The sequence below is a fragment of the Lissotriton helveticus genome, chromosome 1_1, assembly GCF_964261635.1.
Source record: "Lissotriton helveticus chromosome 1_1, aLisHel1.1, whole genome shotgun sequence".
Taxonomy (NCBI): Eukaryota; Metazoa; Chordata; class Amphibia; order Caudata; family Salamandridae; genus Lissotriton; species Lissotriton helveticus.
Window position 1 is genome coordinate 832,047,113 of NC_136057.1, and position 27,502 is coordinate 832,074,614.

The following is a 27,502-nucleotide window of genomic DNA, read 5'->3' on the forward strand; positions in this document are numbered from 1 at the left end:
GAAACTTTGATATAGAACGTGAACTGTAAAAAACATAAAAGCTCTGCGTCATGTGATCAAGTCCCCAGGGAGGGATGAAACACGTCATGGCTGCCTACTCTGTTTGTTTGTAAATAAACAGAAAGGTATTTTCAAGAATGTTGTGGTCCGTGCTCTTCATATCCATCGCAAAGAAAGCGGAGACGAAGAGTATTCTCAGGCTAACGTGGGCAGACGGAGGTATTTCATCTCAACTGGGCGTGTTGTCTCCATTAGACAGCCCCTATCCACATGTGAACCTGGGAGGAACGGCGGTAGCGGTACGAGGGGGCTAAGGGGAGCAGCCGTGGACTGTGATCTGATCCAGAGGGTCCCTTCGCCACTCACCTGCAGCTTACACGGACCCACTGTCCTTACTCGCTCTCCCACGCCACCATCTCAGCCAGGCCGACACAGTGCATGCTGGAATGTGTAGTTCTACAAACTGATTACGAACTCTACACAGGTGTGCCAATTGCATCAGGGGGAGGAGTTTTGGGTGTAAGCACGTATTATACACAGGATGGAGTTTAGAGGTGAAGGACTTACCACAGTGTTGGGCGCTGAAGAAGGCTATCCCGCCGAAATGCATCCGCCGCAACTGTGATCTTTTCATTAAAGCATGCTGTTTACCCTGAATTCCCCTCCGGCCTCTGATTTCTTCTCCTAAGGAATTCTTCGCCATATATTCTGCGCCAGCCAGAGATGCAGTACAGCAGGCCCTGCTACATCTAGTGTCACGGATTCTTACTGGCTCTACGCTGTCCGCAGCGTGTTCGTGATCGAGGTATCAATGTGTCCGGAGACAGCCAGGAACCTCAGGCTAACGTGGGCAGATGGAGGTATTTCATCTCAACTGGGCGTGTTGTCTCCATTAGACAGCCCCTACCCACATGTGAACCTGGGAGGAACGGCGGTAGCGGTACGAGGGGGCTAAAAGGAGCAGCCGTGGACTGTGATCTGATCCAGAGGGTCCATTCGCCACTCACCTGCAGCTTACACGGACCCACTGTCCTTACTCGCTCTCCCACGCCACCATCTCAGCCAGGCCGACACAGTGCATGCTGGGATGTGTAGTTCTGCTAACTGATTACGAACTCTACACAGGTGTGCCAATTGCATCAGGGGGAGGAGTTTTGGGTGCAAGCACGTAGTATACACAGGATGGAGTTTAGAGGTGAAGGACTTACCACAGTGTTGGGCGCTGAAGAAGGCTATCCCGCCGAAATGCATCTGCCGCAACTGTGATCTTTTCATTAAAGCATGCTGTTTACCCTGAATTCCCCTCCGGCCTCTGATTTCTTCTCCTAAGGAATACTTCGCCATATATTCTGCACCAGCCAGAGACGCAGTACAGCAGGCCCTGCTACATAAAGTGTCCCGGATTCTTACAGGCTCTACGCTGCCCCCAGCGTGTTCGTGATCGAGGTATCAATGTGTCCGGAGACAGCCAGGAACCTCAGGCTAATGTGGGCAGACGGAGGTATTTCATCTCAACTGGGAGTGTTGTCTCCATTAGACAGCCCCTACCCACATGTAAACCTGGGAGGAACGGCGGTAGCGGTACGAGGGGGCTAAGTGTCAGATTGTCACCCACTTGGAACCACGCTGCAGGAGCGACGATATTCCCGACCCTCTACCCCCGCCCCGACTGCAGTCTGCCAGACTATACACAACAACCAACTACAGTCTGAGCTCGGGGAGAGGGAAGGGTAAGAAAAACAAGGAGGGGAAAGAAAGACTTCAATGGACCCTGAACGATTCCAACTCTTGGTAGGCTCGATATAGAAAGGGACTGGCTTCCCACACTGTAGAGGATAGAAAAGAAACAAGAACAAAAAGTCAACATAACAGGTAGGTCCTTTCTCTTTGCGCATACAACATTCAACTATTCTGTCAGCAACAACCCCTTTTCTTTCTTACCCGGTGCGGGAGTCAGTAGATCCAATTCAGAGACGTCTAGCAAGCGATAGAATGTCTTGAGCCTCCTAATCGGCTGGTCCCACGGGTCTTTCTCTTGAGGTGTATTAATTGGGGAAAAAAGTCATTAGACTAAAAAAAAAACCAGGATATTTCCTACGAGGTAAGTGGTATTCACCTACTCCCCGTAAACCCGAAAACAGTGGCCACTGAAACGGAAAAAAAAACAAGAAAACTCCGACTATCCACCGGTCCGTGAAAACATCCAAAAATGCACACAAGAATGCGGATAAACTGCTCAAGTCCCGGAAGTATTGTTTCCTTCGTATTCCTTATGCCTGCACGCAGCCGCGTACAGACAATAATGGATCCCCAGGCACGTTCAAAAGTTCAGCTCACAATCCCGAAACCAGCTTCAAAGGTTCCGGGACGAATTTCCAGAACTACCAGTAGAACGAGTAAAACGCAAAAACGAAGCCTCGCTTTGCACACCAAAAAAGCCTGCCACACAACGCACCACTTGAACAAGGGAGGACTGTTTACGATGCGGTGACGAATGGCAAGTACCCAACAGACAACGTGACCGGTTAGAAACCAAGCAAAGAGTGCCTGGCCAAACAGCTTTAAATAACATCACACGGGAAGAGGGGGAACAGGGGCGTGATCAGGTGCATGCGCATAGAGAGAGGACTAGGTAAGGCAAAGTGAGTCAGGATACAACCCGGCTAATTCCCAACACTAAGGGGAGCCGCCGTGGACTGTGATCTGATCCAGAGGGTCCCTTCGCCACTCACCTGCAGCTTACACGGACCCACTGTCCTTACTCGCTCTCCCACGCCACCATCTCAGCCAGGCCGACACAGGACACAGTGCATGCTGGGATGTGTAGGTCCAATGAACTGATTACGAACTCTACACAGGTGTGCCAATTTCATCAGGGGGAGGAGTTTTGGGTGCAAGCACGTATTATACACAGGATGGAGTTTAGAGGTGAAGGACTTACCACAGTGTTGGGCGCTGAAGAAGGCTATCCCGCCGAAATGCATCCGCCGCAACTGTGATCTTTTCATTAAAGCATGCTGTTTACCCTGAATTCCTCTCCGGCCTCTGATTTCTTCTCCCAAGGAATTCTTCGCCATATATATATATATATATATATATATATATATATATATATATATATATATATATATATTCACTGAAAAAACCATAGGTTTCACCCCAGTTATCGTTAGCAATTAGCATTTAAAAAACCTATTAAATTCACTGAAAAAACCATAGGTTTTACACCAGTTATAGTTAGCTGGAACTTTTACTCGCATAAAACCATTGAAATTCCCACGTTATAGTTAGTTGGACTCACTATAACTTGCGCGTGCAATGCACTGCTGATGACGTCACATATTACATCACTCATGACATGGTCAGTGACATCACTCATGACATCACTGATGACACCATCCAGTGAATGTGTGTCTTTCTGAAAAATAAATATTAGTGAGTAATGTTTAAATATTTAAATATATGTATTAATGTTTCACTTTGTGTATAAGTGGCTGCATGGGTTGGTGAGTAGCTACATGTGTAGGTATATGGGTTATTAGATTTTTTTTAATATCAGCGCTCCCGGGGCGCGTACCGGTGAACGCACGGGTAAGCGCAATGTTACGGCGCGCCCCGGGGCGCGTACCGGGGAGCATCCCGAGAGCGCTATTCCCGCGAACGAAAACAACATCATGACGTTTCGCGTAGTCGCGTGATGCGTCATATGACGCACTGCGTAAGCGCACCCGGAATCACGCGATCGCATACGATCGCGCAACGTCATGACGCGCTTACGCGACGCGCCCCGGGGCCGTAGCGTAAGCGCATCGGGTCATGTGATCTGAAAATAACACTTTTCATTGGTGCAGATCAGTTTTGGTTTCCAAATGATGAAAGCTTGGATCATGTGACTTGAAAATAACACTTTTCATTGGTCCAGAACACTTTTTTTTTCAAATGATGAAAGCCCCCACCTTTTTCCTCACTCTGACTTTCTACTTTGAGAGAGGAAGACCTGTATCTGATTCTGAAAATGGCATCATTAGTAGCTGCAGCTGGTGGACCCCCTCCACCACCACAACCACCTAGAAAGGAAGGACCACCATCCCAGTTCCTTGTCCCTGAACAAGAAGAGGATGAGGAGGAAGAACAGGAGGAGGAGGAACAACCCAGGCAATTTTTGCCTGAAGAGCCAAGACAGAGTCACATAAAAGTGCATTTTATTTGGGACTTCTTCTCCCACCCTCCTGGGCAGAAGAAAGTGAATGCCCCTAAGGTTAAGTGCCTTATTTGTGGAGATATTCTTTCCAGGGGCAATTCCAAGAAGAAATATTCTTCGGCAATTATACTATGATGCGCCACATGCAAAGGTTGCATCCTAATAATCTTGCCCAAGCAGAGGTTCGTGCCATGGCGCAAAATCAGAATAATCCACAGCCCATCACCTCCTCTGCCAAAGTATCACATGCAGCACCTGAAGGACGGCAAATGGTGCCCAATGTTCAAAAAAATGTTGGCAGTATCAAAATTGTATGTGTCTTCTGTGGCAAGACACTGTGCTATGGGGAACTAAGCGTGATCTTAATAAGCAATGCGGTGGAAAACCATCAATGTAACCAAAAGAAGAAGCAATAAATCTTTTTTTTTTTTGCTACTGTTGAGCCATTTGTAATTCCTTTTTTTGTTGTTCCCCCAAAAAAACACCCAAAAAATTATAAAAGTGTTCAAAAAATCAAAAAGAAAATGTTCATAAAAAAAAATAAAAAAATATAAAACAACAAAAACATTAAAAAAAAGTTATTTTCAGAACTACCTCCCATTTTTAAAAAATTACTAACATTTTTAGCACTCTTGACTTCATTTTTCTCATGGGTTCGCTTCCCGGTGCGCGCACAGGTGAGCGCCCCGTTAGCGCAATCAAAAAAAAAAAGGAAAAAAAACAAGAGAAGGAGAGCATAAGAAACACTAAAATAATAATTTAAAGTGCTTAGAGGTAGGGTATCTCTGAATAGAGTTGTTGTGTTGTGTGGGTGATTTAAGTACCAACATGTAGGTACCAATGCAGAGTCTTAAATTCAATGTACACCGTTTACTCTGTAGATAATTTGCATGTTGTTATAGAAGTTATTGTGGTATATGGAATCCATACCATAGTCTGTCAGGAAAACATAAAGAACATGGAGGCAGGAGATGAAAAAGAGATGTCAAATACACTTTGGAGATAATATAGTGGGAGAAAGGAAGTATCTATGAGCAAAATTACTATGTAAAACAAAAAAGTTGCACAGTATACTATAAGTTTGACTTTACATTATAATCAATTTGGTAGTAGTTTAAGATTTACATATAAAAATGAATAATGAATAATGTCTCAAACTATTTTAGAATTATAAAATATAAATTTATTTTTGAGATTCATTTTCAAAATTTGATAGAACGTCTAACATTTGACTGTCCGAAATGTCCTCTTTTTTAGTGAACATAACTTCCAACATTTGACTGTCAGAAACGTCCTCATATTGAAATAACAAATCCACAGATTCTACACATTGTAGAAGTTCATGGTCCCGTGATTCATCCATGAATTCCAAGTCATTGGGTTCAATGATTTCCTCATTGTTCATCTCTAGGACAATTTCAAAGGAAACGTTCTGTTCTCCTTCCATTTTTGTGCTGAAATTTGCATTAAAAAAAATCAGTAGAAATATGGCACTGTTGGGTTTAAGTTCAGACAGGTAGTTTTGATTTTTTAATAGTGAAGTTAACTTTGGGCATTGTATGGTAACAGGCAGGAAGTAGAAATATAAAAAAGTGCCTGTGAAGAAGCGTAAGTAAATTCATAATTATAGCAGAGAAGCCTAAGTCAATCCATAAATATAACAGAGGAGACTATCTCTATCTATAACTATAGCAGAGGGACAGTAAATAACTATCAGAAAACGTTTTTAAAAAATAACTTAAAGTGCCCCTTACAAATTATCAACTTACTTTACAGACAGGTGAAGAAGACAAAATGCGAAAATCCTTTCAAGATGTACCTCAGGTAGTTGTAGTCAAAATGGCCGTGTTTCCCTCTCATTTTTCATTTATATTCATGTACATAACCAATCAAATGTCAGGAAGAAAATGAAAGTAACATTTTAATTGGTTGTCAATTCTAACACTTCAGATGTGTTTTTGTGAAGTAATTTACCTCAGGGTATTTAGAGAGGTCTACAGGCTTAATGGCTCAATGGAATTCCATCGAATTTGGGAAAATGGTAGGCATTGGTATGTAGTATGAGCTATTCTATATTTGGTGAAAGTGTCTCCAGTGGTTTTATGTAAATTAACTTTTAACATTTTGAGGCTTGTATCTAAGAGTGCAGTGGACATGGAGCTTCACAATTTTACAAAATACAATTACTCTATGCAAACAAACTCAATATGCTTCCTACACTGAGTTAAAACACAGGTAACATCATTGTAAAGATTGAAATTGACACCTGTGTCTAAGCATGCAGCAGAGATAGGCTTCATGGAGCCTAGTCCACTGCACTCTTATACACAAGCCTCACCACCTACGCTCATCAGGAAAGCCCAAACATGTACCTTTTTGCCCCATATTTAAAAATTGACGCATGTAGGTAGATGCGTCACTTTTTCAACCTCTGCGCCACCTTATACTTTTTTAATAGTGAAGTTAACTTTGGGCATTGTATGGTAACAGGCAGGAAGTAGAAATATAAAAAAGTGCCTGTGAAGAAGCGTAAGTAAATTCATAATTATAGCAGAGAAGCCTAAGTCAATCCATAAATATAACAGAGGAGACTATCTATAACTATAGCAGAGGGACAGTAAATAACTATCAGAAAACGTTTTTAAAAAATAACTTAAAGTGCCCCTTACAAATTATCAACTTACTTTACAGAGAGGTGAAGAAGACAAAATGCGAAAATCCTTTCAAGATGTACCTCAGGTAGTTGTAGTCAAAATGGCCGTGTTTCCCTCTCATTTTTCATTTATATTCATGTACATAACCAATCAAATGTCAGGAAGAAAATGAAAGTAACATTTTAATTGGTTGTCAATTCTAACACTTCAGATGTGTTTTTGTAAAGTAATTTACCTCAGGGTATTTAGAGAGGTCTACAGGCTTAATGGCTCAATGGAATTCCATCGAATTTGGGAAAATGGTAGGGATTGGTATGTAGTATGAGCTATTCTATATTTGGTGAAAGTGTCTCCAGTGGTTTTATGTAAATTAACTTTTAACATTTTGAGGCTTGTATCTAAGAGTGCAGTGGACATGGAGCTTCACAATTTTACAAAATACAATTACTCTATGCAAACAAACTCAATATGCTTCCTACACTGAGTTAAAACACAGGTAACATCATTGTAAAGAGTGAAATTGACACCTGTGTCTAAGCATGCAGCAGAGATAGGCTTCATGGAGCCTAGTCCACTGCACTCTTATACACAAGCCTCACCACCTACGCTCATCAGGAAAGCCCAAACATGTACCTTTTTGCCCCATATTTAAAAATTGACGCATGTAGGTAGATGCGTCACTTTTTAAACCTCTGCGCCACATTATACTCAAAAATGTAAAAACCATTTATTTTCCCCAAAATCCTTTTTTTACATCACATTTAGGAAACACAGCACAGATCCTATTTACAATCATCTGCCTCACAGCAGGGATAAGACTGAGGCAAAATCTTGCACCTGCCTCACAACAGGAATAAGACTGAGGCAAACGCTTTCACATGGAGCTTCACAATTTTACAAAATACAATTCCTCTATGCAAACAAACTCAATATGCTTCCTACACTGATTTAAAACACAGGTAACATCATTGTAAAGAGTCAAATTGACACCTGCGTCTAAGAATGCAGACAGGTATATACTTCATGAAGCCTAGTCCACTGCACTCTTAGATACAAGCCTCACCACCTAGGCTCCCCAGGAAAACCCAAACATGTACCTTTTTTCCCCATATTTAAAAAGTGACGCATGTAGGTAGATGCGTCACTTTTTAAACCTTTGCGCCACATTATACTCAAAAATGTAAAAACCATTCATTTTCCCCAAAATGTCACAGATCCTATTTACAAACATCTGCCTCACAACAGGGATAAGACTGAGGCAAAAGCTTTCACATGGAGCTTCACAATTTTACAAAATACAATTCCTCTATGCAAACAAACTCAATATGCTACCTACACTGAGTTAACACAGGTAACATCATTGTAAAGAGTCAAATGTATTTCTATTAAACATGCAGAAATTCTTTATTCCTTTTAAAAAATGTAAAAACTATTCATTTTTCCCAAAATCGTTTTTGACATCACATTTACAAAACACAGCACAGATCCTATGTAGAAGCATTCCATGTCACGACTAAAACTTCACAATTTTACAAAATACAATTACTCTATGCAGTAAAAACTTTTTACCAAGCATTATCAAAAAGCATGACACAAAGCAACATTAAAAAACCACAATTTGCTTCCAAATCTTCTCCATAGAGTATACAAGTCTCTATATATATTAAATGATTCATAACTCACCTTTACAAATATTTTAGGAGATTCAGAACAGTGTCAGATACACACACCAATATTTCTTTAGCAGAGCAAAAGGTATGTTCTCCAGACACTGCAAACCATAAAGGCACAGAAAACCTCTAATTCTACACACATATTGCTCATGGTAACCAATCAAATCTCTTCCCTCTGTATTTTCAAACCAGCACCCTTCCCCCCCTCAGCCCTTTCTACCTGTTACCATAGCAACTCCCTCCTCACTGAGCTCCCAGGGTTAAAAGTTTATTCTACAATGTTGCAAATCACCTCATCAAGGATGTTTGACCTGCGAATACACCAGCTTTTCTGGTGCAAGGTTTCTTTAAATGACTTTTTATTAACCATTCAAATTACTTCTTACACAGAACACAACCATGCACCCTAACTTTCAGTTTTCAACTATCTCATTCTACCAATCATTGCTTGTGATTCAAGAGCACTGAAACTCCACAGTTTTTTTTTGCAAACTCCTATTGTTCCAACTGCCATTTCTTTTCCACACTTCATCTGACTGCATCAGAATCTCCTCTCACCATGTATTCTGTCTGGATTATTGGACATAGCTATATCCACTGGGCTCAAAGGTATGCAGCTACCAGACATTTTCACAACCTTGACTTACCAAATGTGAAGATTAAATGGATTGGCCAGAGAGGATTGAAATGTCACCAATTGATACCATTGGTGAAAACCTTTTTGCATTTGCCACACCCTGACCTTTTAATTGTGCACTATGGAGGCAATGACTTGGGCACTTTGACTGAGGTAGGTCTGGAAATGCTTATTAAGGACACCTTTGATCAATTGATGGCACTTTTTCCTCAAACTGCCTTAGTATATTCCAATATATGCCAAAGGCAGAAATGGAAGTGGTCCAATCAATTTTGTCCACAATTTGAGAAAGCACGGAAACATGTGAATAAATCTGTTTCTGCTTACATGAGAGACTATGGAATGGGTTCAATATACAATAATAACTTGCGTTACAACATGCAAGATATCTACAGGGAAGATGGTGTGCACTTTTCAGATGAGGGGAATAGAATATTCCTCCTGAATTTAAGACTGTGCATTGGTACCTACTTGTAGGTACCTAAATCAGCCACAGAACCCAAAAGCCCTTTTCAGGGCTACCCTATCTCTGATCACTCCAAATGATTATCTTTTTCTAACTTTTTTCACTATTTTTCACCATAGTACGCTCCCCGGTGCGCGTACCGGGTGCTCCCCCCGCGAAAAATATATATATTTTTTTGTTTGCCTATTTGGGCCTCCTAAGACCCCCTCAGAAAACCTAGAGGGTCAAGGAGTGCCTACGATGCTCCCTTATACCCATTCCCAACGTTGTTTGTCCTCCATTTTCTGTCTTAAATCTACCGAAACACAAAATGGAGGACTCCCGTAGCGCTGCCGTTAAAAGTTAATTTACATAAAAACCACTGGAGACACTTTCACCAAATATAGAATAGCTCATACTACATACCAATCCCTACCATTTTCCCAAATTCGATCGAATTCCATTAAGCCATTTAGCCTGTAGACCTCTCTAAATACCCTGAGGTAAATTACTTCACAAAAACACATTCGAAGTGTTAGAATTGACAACCAATTAAAATGTTACTTTCATTTTCTATTTTTTTTTCCTGACATTTGATTGGTTATGTACATGAATATAAATGAAAAATGAGAGGGAAACACGGCCATTTTGACTACAACTACCTGAGGTACATCTTGAAAGGATTTTCGCATTTTGTCTTCTTCACCTCTCTGTAAAGTAAGTTGATAATTTGTAAGGGGCACTTTAAGTTATTTTTTAAAAATGTTTTCTGATAGTTATTTACTGTCCCTCTGCTATAGTTATAGATAGAGATAGGCTCCTCTGTTATATTTATGGATTGACTTAGGCTTCTCTGCTATAATTATGAATTTACTTACGCTTCTTCACAGGCACTTTTTTATATTTCTACTTCCTGCCTGTTACCATACATTGCCCAAAGTTAACTTCACTATTAAAAAATCAAAACTACCTGTCTGAACTTAAACCCAACAGTGCCATATTTCCAGTAGTTTTTTTTATATGCAAATTTCAGCACAAAAATGGAAGGAGAACAGAACGTTTCCTTTGAAATTGTCCTAGAGATGAACAATGAGGAAATCATTGTACCCAATGACTTGGAATTCATGGATGAATCACGGGACCATGAAATTCTACAATGGGACGTTTCTGACAGTCAAATGTTGGAAGTTATGTTCACTCAAAAAGAGGACATTTCGGACAGTCAAATGTTAGACGTTCTATCAAATTTTGAAAATGAATCTCAAAAATAAATTTATATTTAATAATTCTAAAATTGTTTGAGACATTATTCATTTTATATGTAAATCTTAAACTACTACCAAATTGATTATAATGTAAAGTCAAACTTATAGTATACTGTGCAACTTTTTTGTTTTACATAGTAATTTTGCTCATAGATACTTCCTTTCTCCCACTATATTATCTCCAAACTGTATTTGACATCTCTTTTTCATCTCCTGCCTCCATGTTCTTTATGTTTTCCTGACAGACTATGGTATGGATTCCATATACCACAATAACTTCTATAACAACATGCAAATTATCTACAGAGTAAACGGTGTACATTGAATTTAAGACTCTGCATTGGTACCTACATGTTGGTACTTAAATCACCCACACAACACAACAACTCTATTCAGAGATACCCTACCTCTAAGCACTTTAAATTAATATTTTAGTGTTTCACTGAGTTTTCCCCATGTGTGGGGGTGGGGTAGGTGTGTGTGGGGGATGTGCGGGGTGTGTCTGTGAGGTGTGTATGTGTGTGTGTGTGTGTGTCTGGGGGGGATGAGGTGTATATCTGTGTGGGGTATGTGGGTGTGGGTGGGGATGTGGGTGTGTAAAGTGTGTGTGTGGGTGTGGGTGTGTGGGGTGTTTCGGTGTAGGTGGAAGTGTGGGTGTGTGAGGTGTGTGTGGGGTGTGTGTGGGTGTGGGGAGTATGTGTATAGGATGTGTGTGTATGTGGGGGATGTGTGGATGTGTCTGTGAGGTGTGCGTGTGTGTGTGGGGGGAGGTGTGTGGGATGTGTGAGGTGTGTCTGTGAGGTATCTGTGTGTGCGTGTGTGTGTGTTGGGGGGTGAGGTGTGTGTGTGTGTCTGGGTGTGTGGGATGTGTGGGTGTGGATGTGTAAGGTGTTGGTGTGGGGGTGTGGGGTGTTTGGGTGTGGGTGGAGGTGTGCGTGTGTGAGGTGTGTGTGGGGAGTGTGTGGGTGTGGGGGTGTGGGGTTGTGTGCGTGTGGGTGTGTGTGGGACGTACTTGTAGGTACCTAAAACAGCCACAGAACCCAAAAGCTCCTTTCAGAGCTACCCTACCTGTAATCACTCAAAATGATTATTTTACACTATTATTTTCACTATTTTTCACCAAAGTACGCTCCCCGGTGCGCGTACAGGGCGCTCCCCCCGCGAAAATAAATTTTTTTTTTTTTTTTTTTACCCGAGGGACCCTTTTATGGCCCCCACATCAAACCTAGGGGGTCTGGGGGGGTGTACCCTGCCCCCTTTTGGTCATTTCCCCCTTTGTTTTTTGCCACCTCTTGTGTCTCGATCCTACCGAGACACAAGATGGCGGCCGCTGCGAACTGTTTCGAATGTTTACGGACACCCGAGAGCCAATCAGCTTCCTATGCGCAGGTCGCGTGGCGCGCCCGGAGCGCTCCCCGGTACGCACACCGGGGCGCGCTTACAGATATATAAATTTTTTTGAACCTAAATTGCTCAAAATCCTCTGGAGCACATATCTTGAGACATAGCAAAGGCACATCGGGCTACCAGTCCCTACAATTTTGCCAAGTTTGGTGAAAATCCATTCAGCCGTTCGAGCTAAAAGTGCGACAGACTCTAATGGAAATTAACATGGGGAAAACACGTTTTGGGACCCCCCTTTTATCTCGGCCCCCGCTAGACGAATCCCCCCCAAACTTTCAGGGAAGGAGCGGAGAGCCGCTAGGCAAAGTTGCTGAAAAATTCAGGCTGATTCCTCAACCGGCGCCAAAGTTATTCCAAATAGAATGTTGCGATTTCCCTATGGAAATCATTCCTAACTATAACTACATACTGGAGACCGCCAGTAGGTAATAGATATATATATAGTCCGAAGTGCGAGGAAGGGAGAGAGGAGTGTGGATGTCATCACCTGAACCCCAAACCAGCGCCACAGCTCCCGCCAGACGACATGACACACCGGCTGCGGACAATACAAGAAATTGAGCCGGTAATTGATTTCGCCGCCGACATGCTTACAAATGCTGCATGCTGGGAAATGCAGTTTACTATCAAAGGCAGAGGCGATTCCATGCCGTGTTTGTCAGGCAACCCACACTACTTTAGAAGGTGGGATGGACAATAAATAATTATAATTGGGAACTGCAAGCAGAGACACAACTCGACCAGGGGGGCATTTGAGAAAGGAAAAACCCCCGAAACGCGTCATGCCCATGGTGTTATGAGGAAAATAAAAGGCGGATGTTCCACAAGCCCCATGTGCTGCCAGTTTCTTTCTGTTGGAGGAGACGTCTTGGGCAATATTCAGCGTGTTGTAAGTGTTTGGCAGCTGTGCTGAACCACACGCAAGGTGTGCACCCCCCACAAGTGTCCAAAGGGGGTCGCAAAAAGGTAGACCCTCGGACTACCCCGCATCACGCCTGCATTGGAGAATGCTGTAAATACAGTCCATACCTGCATGGAGCTACGCCCCTACTTCATAGGCGTTTCCTTCTCCAGAACAGTCCGAAGTGCGAGGAAGGGGGAGAGGAGTGTGGATGTCATCACCTGAACCCCAAACCAGCGCCACAGCTCCCGCCAGACGACATGACACACCGGCTGCGGACAATACAAGAAATTGAGCCGGTAATTGATTTCGCCGCCGGCATGCTTACAAATGCTGCATGCTGGGAAATGCAGTTTACTATCAAAGGCAGAGGCGATTCCATGCCGTGTTTGTCAGGCAACCCACACTACTTTAGAAGGTGGGATGGACAATAAATAATTATAATTGGGAACTGCAAGCAGAGACACAACTCGACCAGGGGGGCATTTGAGAAAGGAAAAACCCCCGAAACGCGTCATGCCCATGGTCTTATGAGGAAAATAAAAGGCGGATGTTCCACAAGCCCCGTGTGCTGCCTGTTTCTTTCTGTTGGAGGAGACGTCTTGGGCAATATTCAGCGTGTTGTAAGTGTTTGGCAGCGGTGCTGAACCACACGCAAGGTGTGCACCCCCCACAAGTGTCCAAAGGGGGTCGCAAAAAGGTAGACCCTCGGACTACCCCGCATCACGCCTGCATTGGAGAATGCTGTAAATACAGTCCATACCTGCATGGAGCTACGCCCCTACTTCATAGGCGTTTCCTTCTCCAGAACAGTCCGAAATGCGAGGAAGGGGGAGAGGAGTGTGGATGTCATCACCTGAACCCCAAACCAGCGCCACAGCTCCCGCCAGACGACATGACACACCGGCTGCGGACAATACAAGAAATTGAGCCGGTAATTGATTTCGCCGCCGGCATGCTTACAAATGCTGCATGCTGGGAAATGCAGTTTACTATCAAAGGCAGAGGCGATTCCATGCCGTGTTTGTCAGGCAACCCACACTACTTTAGAAGGTGGGATGGACAATAAATAATTATAATTGGGAACTGCAAGCAGAGACACAACTCGACCAGGGGGCATTTGAGAAAGGAAAAACCCCCGAAACGCGTCATGCCCATGGTCTTATGAGGAAAATAAAAGGCGGATGTTCCACAAGCCCCGTGTGCTGCCTGTTTCTTTCTGTTGGAGGAGACGTCTTGGGCAATATTCAGCGTGTTGTAAGTATTTGGCAGCTGTGCTGAACCACACGCAAGGTGTGCACCCCCCACAAGTGTCCAAAGGGGGTCGCAAAAAGGTAGACCCTCGGACTACCCCGCATCACGCCTGCATTGGAGAATGCTGTAAATACAGTCCATACCTGCATGGAGCTACGCCCCTACTTCATAGGCGTTTCCTTCTCCAGAACAGTCCGAAGTGCGAGGAAGGGGGAGAGGAGTGTGGATGTCATCACCTGAACCCCAAACCAGCGCCACAGCTCCCGCCAGACGACATGACACACCGGCTACGGACAATACAAGAAATTGAGCCGGTAATTGATTTCGCCGCCGGCATGCTTACCAATGCTGCATGCTGGGAAATGCAGTTTACTATCAAAGGCAGAGGCGATTCCATGCCGTGTTTGTCAGGCAACCCACACTACTTTAGAAGGTGGGATGGACAATAAATAATTATAATTGGGAACTGCAAGCAGAGACACAACTCGACCAGGGGGGCATTTGAGAAAGGAAAAACCCCCGAAACGCGTCATGCCCATGGTCTTATGAGGAAAATAAAAGGCGGATGTTCCACAAGCCCCGTGTGCTGCCTGTTTCTTTCTGTTGGAGGAGACGTCTTGGGCAATATATATATATATATATATATATATATATATATATATATATATATATATATATATATATACACATGATGGAGTGCTATGTCAATATGAGAAGTCATTCATATTCATTGTTAAAATCCTTAAACCATTATATTGAAAAACAGGCAAATAATCTACTGTAACGTTGTTATTATGTAGAGGGATTTCAGGCAGTGGTCCTCTTTTCTGACCTCAAATGGTGGAGCATTCCAGGAACGTGGAGGCAGGAAACAAGGCTTTCTCCCCCCTCATTTCTGGCAGTGGCATCAGTTTGTAAACAAATGTAACCAAAATATTTTTCTTGCTATTCTCAATAATTTTAGATGTTAAGGTTGCCCTATAATACCCTAGTCCTTTCACGTGAACTCTGGAACAAACAGCCCAACCCGACCACTGTCAGCGTGTGGAACTACTCATGTCCTTCTGATAGATGGGTTGTAGTGTAGTTCCCATATTCCCAATGGGCTCTGCGCATTGGAATAATATATCCTATAGATTAGACGTAGGACTGAGGTCGACTAGGTCTCTATCGAATATACAAGACTTAATTATGTGTGCCAGCTAGCTCAGAGGTCACTAGAAACTTTCTCGAATTCACAAGAAGGGATTAGTCTCTGACAACCGCATAAACATGACAACTTTGTTTCCCCAAGATGAAACGTATCTTCAGAGTCATGGAAACAATAGATAGATATTTCACTCAGTCAATCGTGCATGCTTCGTTTCACTAGAGGTGCAGAGAAAGTAGAAAGATGGGCGTTTTCAAAAAAAGGTTTTATTGAACAGTCTTCTTTCTCAAGCATAAGAAATGAACTGCTACAATCCTAACACTGTTTGTAAAATATAATGCGTACAGTATAAATAGTAGAATGAAATAATACTGTAAGAGCATTGTATGGTTCTTAAACCATATATAAATACATACTTAAATAACAGAGCCTAAAAGTACTCACTGGTGCTTCTAAAATACGCCAATCCCGGTGTACCTAACCTAAGCTTAGTACAAGGGAAGAAGTAAGTGAGGTGTAGCATAAATATAGTATTCTTTTGCCAAGAATCTGTCCAAGATTTCTCTACGGATCTAATCAGCTCCGTACCTTCGTTTAGAATGGAGAAGGTCAGGCTCAGGACTCGATTTCCCAACAAGGGTAGTTTGGAAACACTGGAGCTGGATTTCTCGGCATGAGAAAAGACAGCGTCTCTCTCCACGCGTCTGCTGGAGGGTCGGCTTCCTTTGGCACTTGCTGTAGCAGGCCGCGTCGGGCAAGTAGATAGTCAAACTGCTCCAAACCACCGTGTGTTTGCTTGGGCGAGTGTGGGCATATTTAAACATTGAAGGTGCCGACTTTGATGTATAGTTGGACATAATAACGTCATCAAAGAGTCTCAGTTCTTTGAAAACTCCATGAGCTCTTGGACAAATCAATATTCAAGCAAGGGGAAATCCCCGGCTGCTGAAGCGGAGTTTTCCAAGAAATCGTTGTGGATTTTCGGAACTAGTGGAAGTAGCCCTGCCGTATTTGGACTGCATGAGCTATGCCTAAATATGGTTATGATTTCTATGCCTATATAAGGATATGGTGATTTATACCTATATAAGGGCATGAATCGGGAAACTTACAATAGGGTCCTAAAATGATACATAACAGGGTAAACAGTCTAAATATTGATTTTTTTAACTTCGAAATATCGAGTTGGAAAGATCGTAGGGACAGAATATCGAAATCAAAAATATTGATGACCAGAATATCTACCTGAAGGTACGAAATATAGTTTTTATTAATATCGAAGTTAGTAATATTGATAGCAAAAATATCTATTCTACTAATATCGAGATTATTATTAGTGTTATGTATTTTATTATATATTTTATATGTTTGTGTTTATGTTTTTTAATTATTGTACTAGTTTTAGAATATATGTATTACATTTTTAGAAGTTAGTAATATTTTTTTAAGTAAATTATGCATTTTAGTACCGTAGCGGGTTGTGGGTTTATAGGGGAAAAGGGTGGGAAGTAATTTAATTATAGTAAATTCATTTTTTTTAAATTAGGAATTAGTAATTATTTTTTAATACATTTTGTGTTTTAGTTCTGTAGCGGGTTGTGGGTTTATAGGGGAATAAGGTGGGAAGTAATTTAATTGTAATTAAGTAAATATTAATTTTTATTTATTGGTATTGATAATTTATTTTATAATAAGTAATTAATAATTGGTAATTAATTTGTATTAATTGGTAATTCATTTTAATTAATGTATTAATTGGTAATTATATTAAGTGTATTAATTTATTATTGAAGTGTGTTGTGAGGTTATAAGGCAATAGGGTGGGAAGCAATTTAATTGCAATTAAGTAGTTATTTTATTGTTGAGTGTTGATAATGAATTTATTGTTAATTAATTATTAATTGGTAATAACTTTTTAATAATTAATACTGTTTCGGGGAGATTAATTTACCGTTCATTAATTAGTAATTGGTAATTACATTTGATTATAATGTATTGGTACTTATTAATAATTTATTGTTAATTAATTATTCATTGCTAAATATTTTTCTATAATGATTGTTTCTTGCTTTCAAAAATTAATTCATTTTACTTCATTCTTACTTGGTAATTAATTTTTAATAATTATTATTTAATTGTTTTTATCATTAATTTAATTGTTAATTAATTTTAATTGGTAATTATTTGTAAGTAATTATTTATTGGCATTGTTAATTAATTTATTGTTATTTATTAATTAAATTATTATTTATTATGAAAAAATATTGTAATTATTAGTTAGATATTTTAACCCATACGCTATCCAACACTTTCCCTACTGTTGCACCCTCTGGAGTTGGAATAGTAATTTTTACCCCTACGCTATCTAACACTTTCCCTACTGTTGCACCCTCTGGAGTTAGAATAGTAATTTTAACCCCTACACTATCCAGCACTTTCCCTACTGTTGCATCCTCTGGAGTTGGAATAGTAATTTTTACCCCCACACTATCCAATATTTACTGTTTTAGTTAATGTTGTGTATAATTTATTTATATTTTTTAATTTGTTATGTATAGTTTTAATATTTTAATTTATATTGTTGTATGTTATGTATGTATTTATAATTTATAAAATGTGTTTTAACAATTTGTAAGTCATTATAATAATTAATTGTAAATATTATTAAGTAAGCATATATATTATATTTTATATGTTAATTTTTTTAAACTTTATGGGGTCGATTCCGATTCGGGAAAAACCAGTCCGAATAGCCGTTCGGAGCGTTTTTCCTGTACGAATCGTACCCTGCAACATCCCGCGTATGTACGTCGAAGTACGATTCGTACCAGGAGCCGGACTCCGTACGAATCGTACAGAGACCGTACGACTCGAATCCCCGTATGAGTCTCCGTCGGAACCCGCTGTACGCGACATCTGTACGGCTGGCGGGTGGTTTATACGACCCAGCAAGTACGATACGTGTCGGCTACGCACCGTACGACCCTTTTTTTACGGGAGCTGTAAACAGCCGTAAAACCAGAGTACGCGCTGAAACAGGTACGGAACGGCCCCCCCGGGTATGGTGCGTACCCCCCATGATCGCAGGGGTATGCCCCGTACACCCAGCGTACATGGGGTACGGTGCGTACCCCCCATGATTGCAGGGGTACGCACCGTACCCTATGTACGCTGGGTGTACGGGGCGTACCCCTGCGATCATGGGGTGTACGCACCGTACAGTGTGTATGTGATTGTGCGCTTTTCTGTATGAATCAACATAACCTGGCGATCGCGTCCTGATGCCCCGGTCCGGATCGTACTCGTCGGGTCGTACGGCGTGTGTACGAGTTGTACGGAGAGGGCTCCGGATACGATTCGTATGGACGGTTTTTTTACCGGATCGGAATCGACCCCTACATGTATTACTTATAATTTTAAACATATTTTTAAGTATGTTTATTCTAAATATATATTTTATTTATTTAATTTTACATTATTGTTAAACAAAAAAACGATATTTTTAACAACAATATTTTTGACAACAATATATTTTTTCAATATTTTTGTACTTACCATGATGTAGATAGGATTTCCATATTCTTGGCATCGATATTCTGCCTCCGATATTTTTAACGTCAATATTTTTGACGTCGATATTCTGTCAGTAATTCGATAGATGTTTGAATTTACTCATCCCAATGGCATTCTAATTTCAGTGTTCTGAGCCATCTGTAGCTTGTTAACCGGGTACTTAGCAATCACCGCATACAGACTGTTTGCATAGTGTAGACACAAATTTACCATAGAACCCAAAATGATGGGCCTGTATTGCTGGATGGATATGGTAGATCACAGCTACACCCAGTGCTATTTCATTTGTTCTATACTTTTGAAATTTCATGTTTCTTGTATTCATTGCAGACTGCAAGAGCCCATGGAAAACATCACAGTTTATCTGAATTGGTAAGTACAAATATACATTTTTTTCTGTGTAGTTAATATGTGACAAATGTAGTACTCCCTTAGCAAATCATGATTTAAAATTAATGAGAGAACTTTAGGAGAAAAAGATTATATATTTTTCAAATGTATACCAGATATAATGTATTGTGTACTGCAAGATTCACACATCAACTTTTGAATTTGTAATATAAAATCTGAATTGCACGCAGTACTCCACATACCTTCTATGCTATGAACTTACAGTCCATGTTCCCACAACAAACAAGAGAAAACAAACCAACCACAGTGGACCACAGGTCGCTTAATGAACTCACGTGACCTCTGCTAAGAAGGTGTAATAGGAGATAGATACTAATACACTTCTTAGTACTACACTGTATTAAAGGCTCCTAAAATGCAAAGAAATGAGAAGTACAATGCTATGCACCCCATTGAATAACAATTCATTAAAAAAAACTAATTGTGTACAGCAATGGAACTTCCTCAAAAAAAGTTCAGAAGTCCCCTTGGCTCTTCTCTGCATTCCCCCATCATGCTAGAAGAATGGAGCAGGATGGCCTTCCCGGCAGCAGAGCCACCACCAGCCCAGCCATTGTGAGTGTCATGTAAGCAATGTGACAATTTGCTAAATTTAGGTTTGTTATTCCACCACCATTTGTAGCACACTGACTTTATGCAAGAATTCTACGTAAACTATAGTTGTCTTACAATGAACTTCAGAGAACAGCCCCTGGTGTGCTGAGATAAAGCTCCCATTACATAAGCGACATTTGTTATGTAGGTACTAGAAATATACTCCGAGTTTGGGAGTTGATTTGATGTACCCACAAGCTGCAGCACCTATTACACCAAGCTGCCCTTGCACCATGTAATTTGTAATACAGAGATTTCTCCCAGGGTGGCTCCCACTGTGATGGCTTAAGCTGCCTGGAGGGAAAAGCATAGCTGGTATGGTGACCATGTTTAAATGTGGTTTACTTTCCTCTGCCTGGGTGGTATAGGTGATCCTCCACTCACACCAACAGATGTAATCTCTGCCGGCCTAAGTGCAGTGCTTGAAGGGAATCTTTCCTGGTCTCTCTGTGTTGAACTTGTCATTTTTGGCAGATATCCCCTCCCTTTTTTTGCTTTTTGGCCTCCTGTTTTTGACTTCGTTTTGCGCGTTTAATGTCTCTGTACACTTTTTCACTGCTATTCAGGGCTAAAGTGAACGTGCTCCTACTGTAAATTGTGTTACGATTGGCTTTCCATTGTTGGTATATTTGATTTACTAGCAAAGCCCTAGTACAGTACACTGTGAGTGCCCAAGGCCTTTAAATTAAATGCTACTAGTGCTCCTGCAGCACTGGTTGTGCCACCCACACAAGTAGCATTTCAAAGGTGTCTCAGACCTGCCACTGCTGTGCCTGTGTGCTTTTTGTACTGCCATGTTGACCTAGCCAGTGCACCCACTTGGTAGGCCCTAAACTTTTCTAATATGTAAGTCACCCCTAAGGGAGGCCCAAGGTAGCCCTGTGGCAGGGTGCAGTGTATGTGAAAGGTAGGACATATAGTAGTGCTTTTTACATGTCCTGATACTTAAATATTGCCAATTCCATTTTTCACTATTGAAAGGCTGTCTTTCCCGTAGGTTAACATGGGAGCTGCCTTGTGATATCTTACAAGTGTAACTTTCCATTGGGACAAGATAGTTAAATGGAGATAAGGCTCCATAAACTCAGAATGTAATAACACACCTTTTAGTGAAGGTGGTTTTTAAATTGTGTTTTTGAAAAAGCCACTTTTAGAAAGTAGGTTTTTTTTACTTAACCATCCTGTGTGCCTCTGCATGTCTGTGTACTCACTGTCTAGTTTTGGAGTGACAGGAGCGATGTGCATTCACACAATACAGTCACAAGGGGGGTTGAGGTGTGTCCTGCCTTTCCTGTGTGACTCATAGCCAGGATGAATAGACCTCACTGCATTTATAGTAGTGGGAGGAGTTTTTCACTAGCACCTGAATAAGCTGTGTGTGATGTGCTCTGTGCTGTCTCCACCTCCTGTAATGAAGCTTGACCAAGGAGGACAGAACTGTTTTTTACTGAACTCAGAGACTTTCTGCCTAAAACTTCAAAGGGAAAAGTAGTATAAATATTGGGCCCCAATCCCAGAACTTTAAAATGCGTTTGGACTAAGGAACCTGCCAAGAAGAAGAGGTTGGAAAGCGGTGAGGAAGAACCACCACTTTGCTGTATGCTTTGCTGTGTTGGCATGCAGTGGCTGATTCTGTTTTGGGCAGTGAAAGGACTGGACTGGACTTTCGGCAACTTATTTTCCTGAGTTTGGCTGAATCTGTTTTGGGCAGTGAAAGGACTGGACTGGACTTTCTGCAACTTATTTTCCTGAGTTTCTCCAAAGATTTGAGGTAGAGCTTGCCCTCTGTTCAGGAAGTCTCAGGAACAGCAAAGACTTCAGGATCATCTAATACAAGCACTTGGAACTGTGTGTTTTATGCTGCAACAGAAGAAAAAGCAACCCAACGCCATCGATGATGCAGCTGCTGGCTCCACGACCTGCTGTCACTGCATAGAGCACCACCTCACTTTGCACGGCAACCCTGATCTCACCGAAGCCGCCACTGAGCCACTGCTTGCACCATGACCTGAGGGCACCCCACTTTGCGTGCCTCGCTTCACATCGCCGTCCTGGTATCCCTGATGCTGCTGTTCCTCGCCGACATCAGCGCCGCTGCCTGCACCATGGCATGGGGGCACCTATCATACGTTGACACACAGCCCTATCCCACACTGCAGCTTTGGCCCACCGATGCCAGCGACATCGACTCCAGATCGTCTACTGACGACAGCGCTTCAGCAATGAACATATAGCTGCTTGCACCGTGGCCTGTGAGCACTGCGACGAGCACCGCCCCACCTTGCCTGCTGACACCGGCGCTCCTGACTTCAACCTCACGGAGTTCGATATGCAATGCTTGTGACTTCAAGGGCCCGACGACTCCCTCACTGACCTCCTGAACCCATGATGCTGCTTCTTTGGAACTGTTTGCGGGTGTTTCCTAAACCACATCTGACCGCGAAGCCGCCATCAGCCTGAACTGTTGGATTTGTTTGTTCACAACGCCATGATAGCCCCGGACTGACCTATGGTCTTCAAGGAACTGTATTTTAAGTCTGTGTTTTGCAGTATACGTATTTTGATTACTGTATGTTTATCTTTTTAGTCTTATTTTACACAGATAAATATTGGCTCTTTTTCTAAAACTGGTGTGGCTGTCCTTTTGTAGGGTTGTCACTGTATTACTGTGGGTTATGTGCAAATGCTTTGCACATTTCCTCTGAGATAAGCCTGACTGCTCTTGTCAAGCTACCAAGGGGGTGAGCAGGGGTTATTTTAGAAGTGTAGTCCCCTTACCTTACTAGAAGGAAAGGTTCCTACTTGGTCGAGATGCATACCTCTGCCAACTAGAGACCCCCATCTTAAACGTTGGTTGTCAGAGGTGAGGATAGGATTTGCATTTGCATTTGACCTACAGCGATTGGTGTACACTACTACCATATCGCAGACCACTACGTACCACATACTGTTTTCTTTTGGTTTATTTTATCTTTCCATTTGGTTGAGCTTGAACTTTCTATGGAATCATGCCTGATTCAAGAGCATCATCAATTGCATCCCTAGAGGTAGCTTTTGAGGATAAAAGGTTGGAATCCTACAACGTGAAAGAGTTTAAGGCTATTTGCAAAAACCTGTAAGTCGAAATCCGAGGCCTCACCAGGAAAGGCTTTGCTTCGCTAACCTTACCTGCCATTAGGGGATTTGTATGTCAGAATATGACATCTTAAATGCGGTTTACAAAAAATTGCCCCATTGGATGTAGATTTTCTATTATTAACGCAAATGGGACAAATGTTTTCAACACCGTGGCCCAAATTTACCAAAAGGTAATGCAGCACAACAACTAAAGTTGCTGCGCTGAGTTGCCTGAAAGGTAGAGAGCAGAACAGCACTGTATCTACTAAGATGTGGCACTGTTTTTCTCTTTTTCTGTCTTGGTACCATGGCATGTGCCACACACAGACCCCTGTGCCATAGTGCACAACGAGCAATGAAAAAATGTCTCCTCATTGCGCCTGCCTCAAGGAGGTGTCGAATTTTGGCACAATTCCCTGTCTACGATTGTTAGTAGATAAGGATTCGTGTCAAAACCCCAGAGTGGTTGCTTGCAGGCACAGTAATGCAAAGCAGCAAAAGGGCAACATTGCATTACTTTGAGAGACTAGCCAAACAAATCCTGATTACGTTGGATAGAAAATCCGAACCTGACACTTTGCATGTTACATTTGTGCGCAAACCCGACGCAGAGCATTAGTAAATCGGAAACACAAGAGGAAGTAGAGAGGTGCTGATAGAATCACCCTCCAAATAGATATGCACAAACAAAAAGATTCTAACAATGTGAAGTTGCTAAAAATATTTTAATTCTGTGAATTGTGGGATGATTCACTCTCTCTTAGGGTGGTAAAGATGAGAGCACAATGTGCTTGTTAAAATACCCCTCACACACTAAAAAAATCCAATAGTGTCATGCTTCATCATTGGGGTCTTCCCGTCCCTCTACGGGGCTGGGCGTGCTACGACCTGACGAACTACGCGGGAGCACTAATAATGTGACGAGGCTATGTGATGGTGCAAGGTGAGTTGTGTCAGTGAAGTGTAGGGACCTAATAAAGTGTGGGAAAAACAAAAACTAAAAATCTTCTGGCTAGTGGAAAAAAACAATCTATTCACTTCCCTAGCTGGGGACGTTAAGAAGGGGGTTTTGGGGTAGAGCAAATAGCCACTACCTGGTCTACATGTTTCGTAAGCAGTCCCCTACTGCTTACTCATCAGGACCTTCTCGTGGCCCCTACTGGAAATAGCTCAGTTACTAAATATAGTAAGCCTGTCGTCCTAAAAAATAGCAGTAAAAATCAACTGATAGTTTTATGCTTCAGGGCATGAGCTGGCCCAAGGAAGCGAAAAATCTCAAAAAAAGGGGGACCTGAATAGGTCTTGCTGAGGCGGAATGGATGTGCCTCATGAGCTGGCAGTCGATAGGTGTCTCAATGCGGTAATAGTAGCCGCGTAAGGGTACTACCTTACTTCTATCCGTCCTGCCGCTCTCCAGAGCGTCGTCACATTATTAGTGCTCCCGCGTAGTTCGTCAGGTCGTAGCACGCCCCGCCCCGTAGAGGGACGGGAAGACCCCAATGATGAAGCATGACACTATTGGATTTTTTTAGTGTGTGAGGGGTATTTTAACAAGCACATTGTGCTCTCATCTTTACCACCCTAAGAGAGAGTGAATCATCCCACAATTCACAGAATTAAAATATTTTTAGCAACTTCACATTGATAGAATCTTTTTGTTTGTGCATTAGTAAATCGGCCCATATGTGGGACATGATGTTTATGTCAAATGATATTCTGCCTGCGATATGCTGGTACCCACGAATTGTGGCAGCTGAAATAGACATTTGTATAGTGCTGTAGGAACCACATGCTTAATGTGTACAAGAAAAAGAACTTGGTGCTAATTTTTCAGTTTAACACTGAGACTGAAACTGGTAATGCAGACCGTATGTTGCGACACCTCCACCCAGTCTACTGCATAAATTAGAAACTAGTTAAAGCGGCAGAATAATTTGTTACACTGCAAAAATATATCTTTTTTGAAGGTATAATTATGACTATATTTTTAGCATGCCTCATAGGAAGTATCAGGTCAGGTAATGTATTTTATTTTCATCTCTTTTAGTATTATAAAGTCCATATGGCCAGTGCAGTCTGTGAGTGGATCGTGGCCTTTGGGTTTGTTACATTCTTCTTAACATATGTTCAGGAGTTCCAGGTAAGTGTAATTGAAACACATCTTACATTGATTAATTGGTTCATAATCCTCCAGAGCCAAAAGTGTGGACAAATGACTTTCTAAATCCAAATACGATAATCGTTTCAGAAAAGCAACGAACATAAAAAAAACTGAACTTCACATTTTTCAGGATTAATTGTGGAAGCCTTAGAGTCTAGAGTGATCTATTACATTGTTGAGTATTCATGGGTAGATGAGATGGGTCGATGGAGGAGAGAAATGGAGGAGTTAAACTGTAGCACCTTCTGAACTGAACGACGAAGTAGACAGCAAGCTAAACTGAACACCTCTGTCTACAAGGCATTGAAAATGAAATCTTATTTATGCTTTTTTAATGTACTTGCGTTCGTATTGACTTTCTGTGTCAGTTAAGTAATTGTTCTTAGCTGTTACATCTTTTAAACAGATAACAAAAGCTGTAATGAATTAACCCTGAAATCCCTTTTAGCTTTCAGTAGTATGTCCATCTAAGTGCTGCTTGTACATTTGTGTAGCACACAAACTATTGAATTAGAAAATGGGGGACGCAGCTAGTGCTCCCTAATATTTTTACTGTTTAGTATATGATCTCTATTACAAATATGCCCTATTATTAGGTAGTAATTGGGTTCAGAACCATATGATAAGAATATAAAGTTATTCTGATTTACATTATGTTGTATTAATTATAACTATTGTTACTGTAGGAAGCGTGGCAACATATAATTTATGATATGTTTAAAACCATCAAGATATATCTTTGTTTAAAACCAATAATGGGCTTGTTAGAAATAGGTCACTTATTCTTCCACTTTAATGTACAGACGTTTCTAAATGCTGGTATTCGCACCAATTTAGTCACAGCAGTGGAAAATAAAACTAGCTTTCTACTGCAGTGATGTAACAATGTTCATTGTCTATTCACAGCCATTGAACTACTGATCCATTGGATGGGTATGGCTGGATATTGTAAATTAATATTTGTCAATAAAGGGAACCTTTTTTGACCTTGGGAATCCGAGCAACTCAAGCTTTGCTCTTGTTGTATCTTTGATGTCATTCGGAATCCCTCTGTATTATTGACAGTCTCATCTGCAATTCAATGTGTTATGTGTGTCTCCCACTGAGCACCAGTATCTTGTCTACTAGACTAAATATAGTTATGCACTGCTGAAGTTGTTACCCAACTATCATTCGACATGCTATGCATGGCCTCCATAGGAAGCCTCTATCATTTACAACATATTCTAAATGTGGTAATTCACTTCTATGAAATAGCAACAGTTGATAACAAAACTTGTTACCCACTGATGGTACACTATAACGGATTCCAGGCCAGGCGGACAGGCTCTCTGAGACCCTATCAGTACAGGGCTCATTCTCTCTATGACTGGAAGTAGAAAGCACAGCTGGCAGAAGGGGAAGGCAGGCAGGGAAGGTAGTCGGAGTTGGTTAAGGATGACAAGTAAAGTCTTTTTTCCCCTTTTGGGGCTGGGAGGAGAGGCCATGTTATATATGGCTCATCCATTACTTTTTGCCTCAGTCTAGCAGTTATAAGCAGTGGCAGATTATTTGTGGTGGGAGGGCATAGATAACATAAAATTATAGATGGGTAACTTGAGTAATGGGAAAGTGATCTACGGGATGTTCATAGACAACTTGATGTCACTCGGAAGCCCTCAGTGAAAAACATTTACGTAACTCACAGTTACCCATTTAAAATTCTATGTGCTATGTATGGCTCTCAGGCAATCGGTAGTGTGAATGCCAAATAAAAAAACTGCTTATTTACTGCTATGATTTATCAACAGTGCTTCTCATTGTTGTTATGTCATAATGGGATTCCATGTTTAGGTCTACTGGTCAGCTGACATGAATACTGTGTGTTCCCCCTACCCCCAGCGACGCGACCAGTACACATTGACCTGGGGAAGGGTCTGGTCTGCTGGTAACCCACTTCCTTCAGATACCTGAGTATCCAAATATTCCACCTAATTCCAGACATACTAGAAGCTAATTTGTTGGCAGATGTAGTGACCCTTTGCTCCCAGGTGACATTTTGGAGGTTCCTCCTACTGTTTGT

The 27,502-nt window shown here is 41.6% G+C and overlaps 1 protein-coding gene across 1 annotated transcript in view; it reads left to right on the forward strand.

Moving 5' to 3' along the window:
* Positions 1-27,502, forward strand: part of DRAM1 (DNA damage regulated autophagy modulator 1) — a 266,057-nt gene that overhangs the window by 225,046 nt on the left and 13,509 nt on the right. Inside the window, exons 6-7 of the mRNA XM_078674633.1 lie at positions 19,488-19,529; positions 25,327-25,419. Of these exons, the coding sequence (XP_078530759.1) occupies positions 19,488-19,529; positions 25,327-25,419 (135 nt within the window). The remainder of the gene's footprint in view (positions 1-19,487; positions 19,530-25,326; positions 25,420-27,502) is intronic.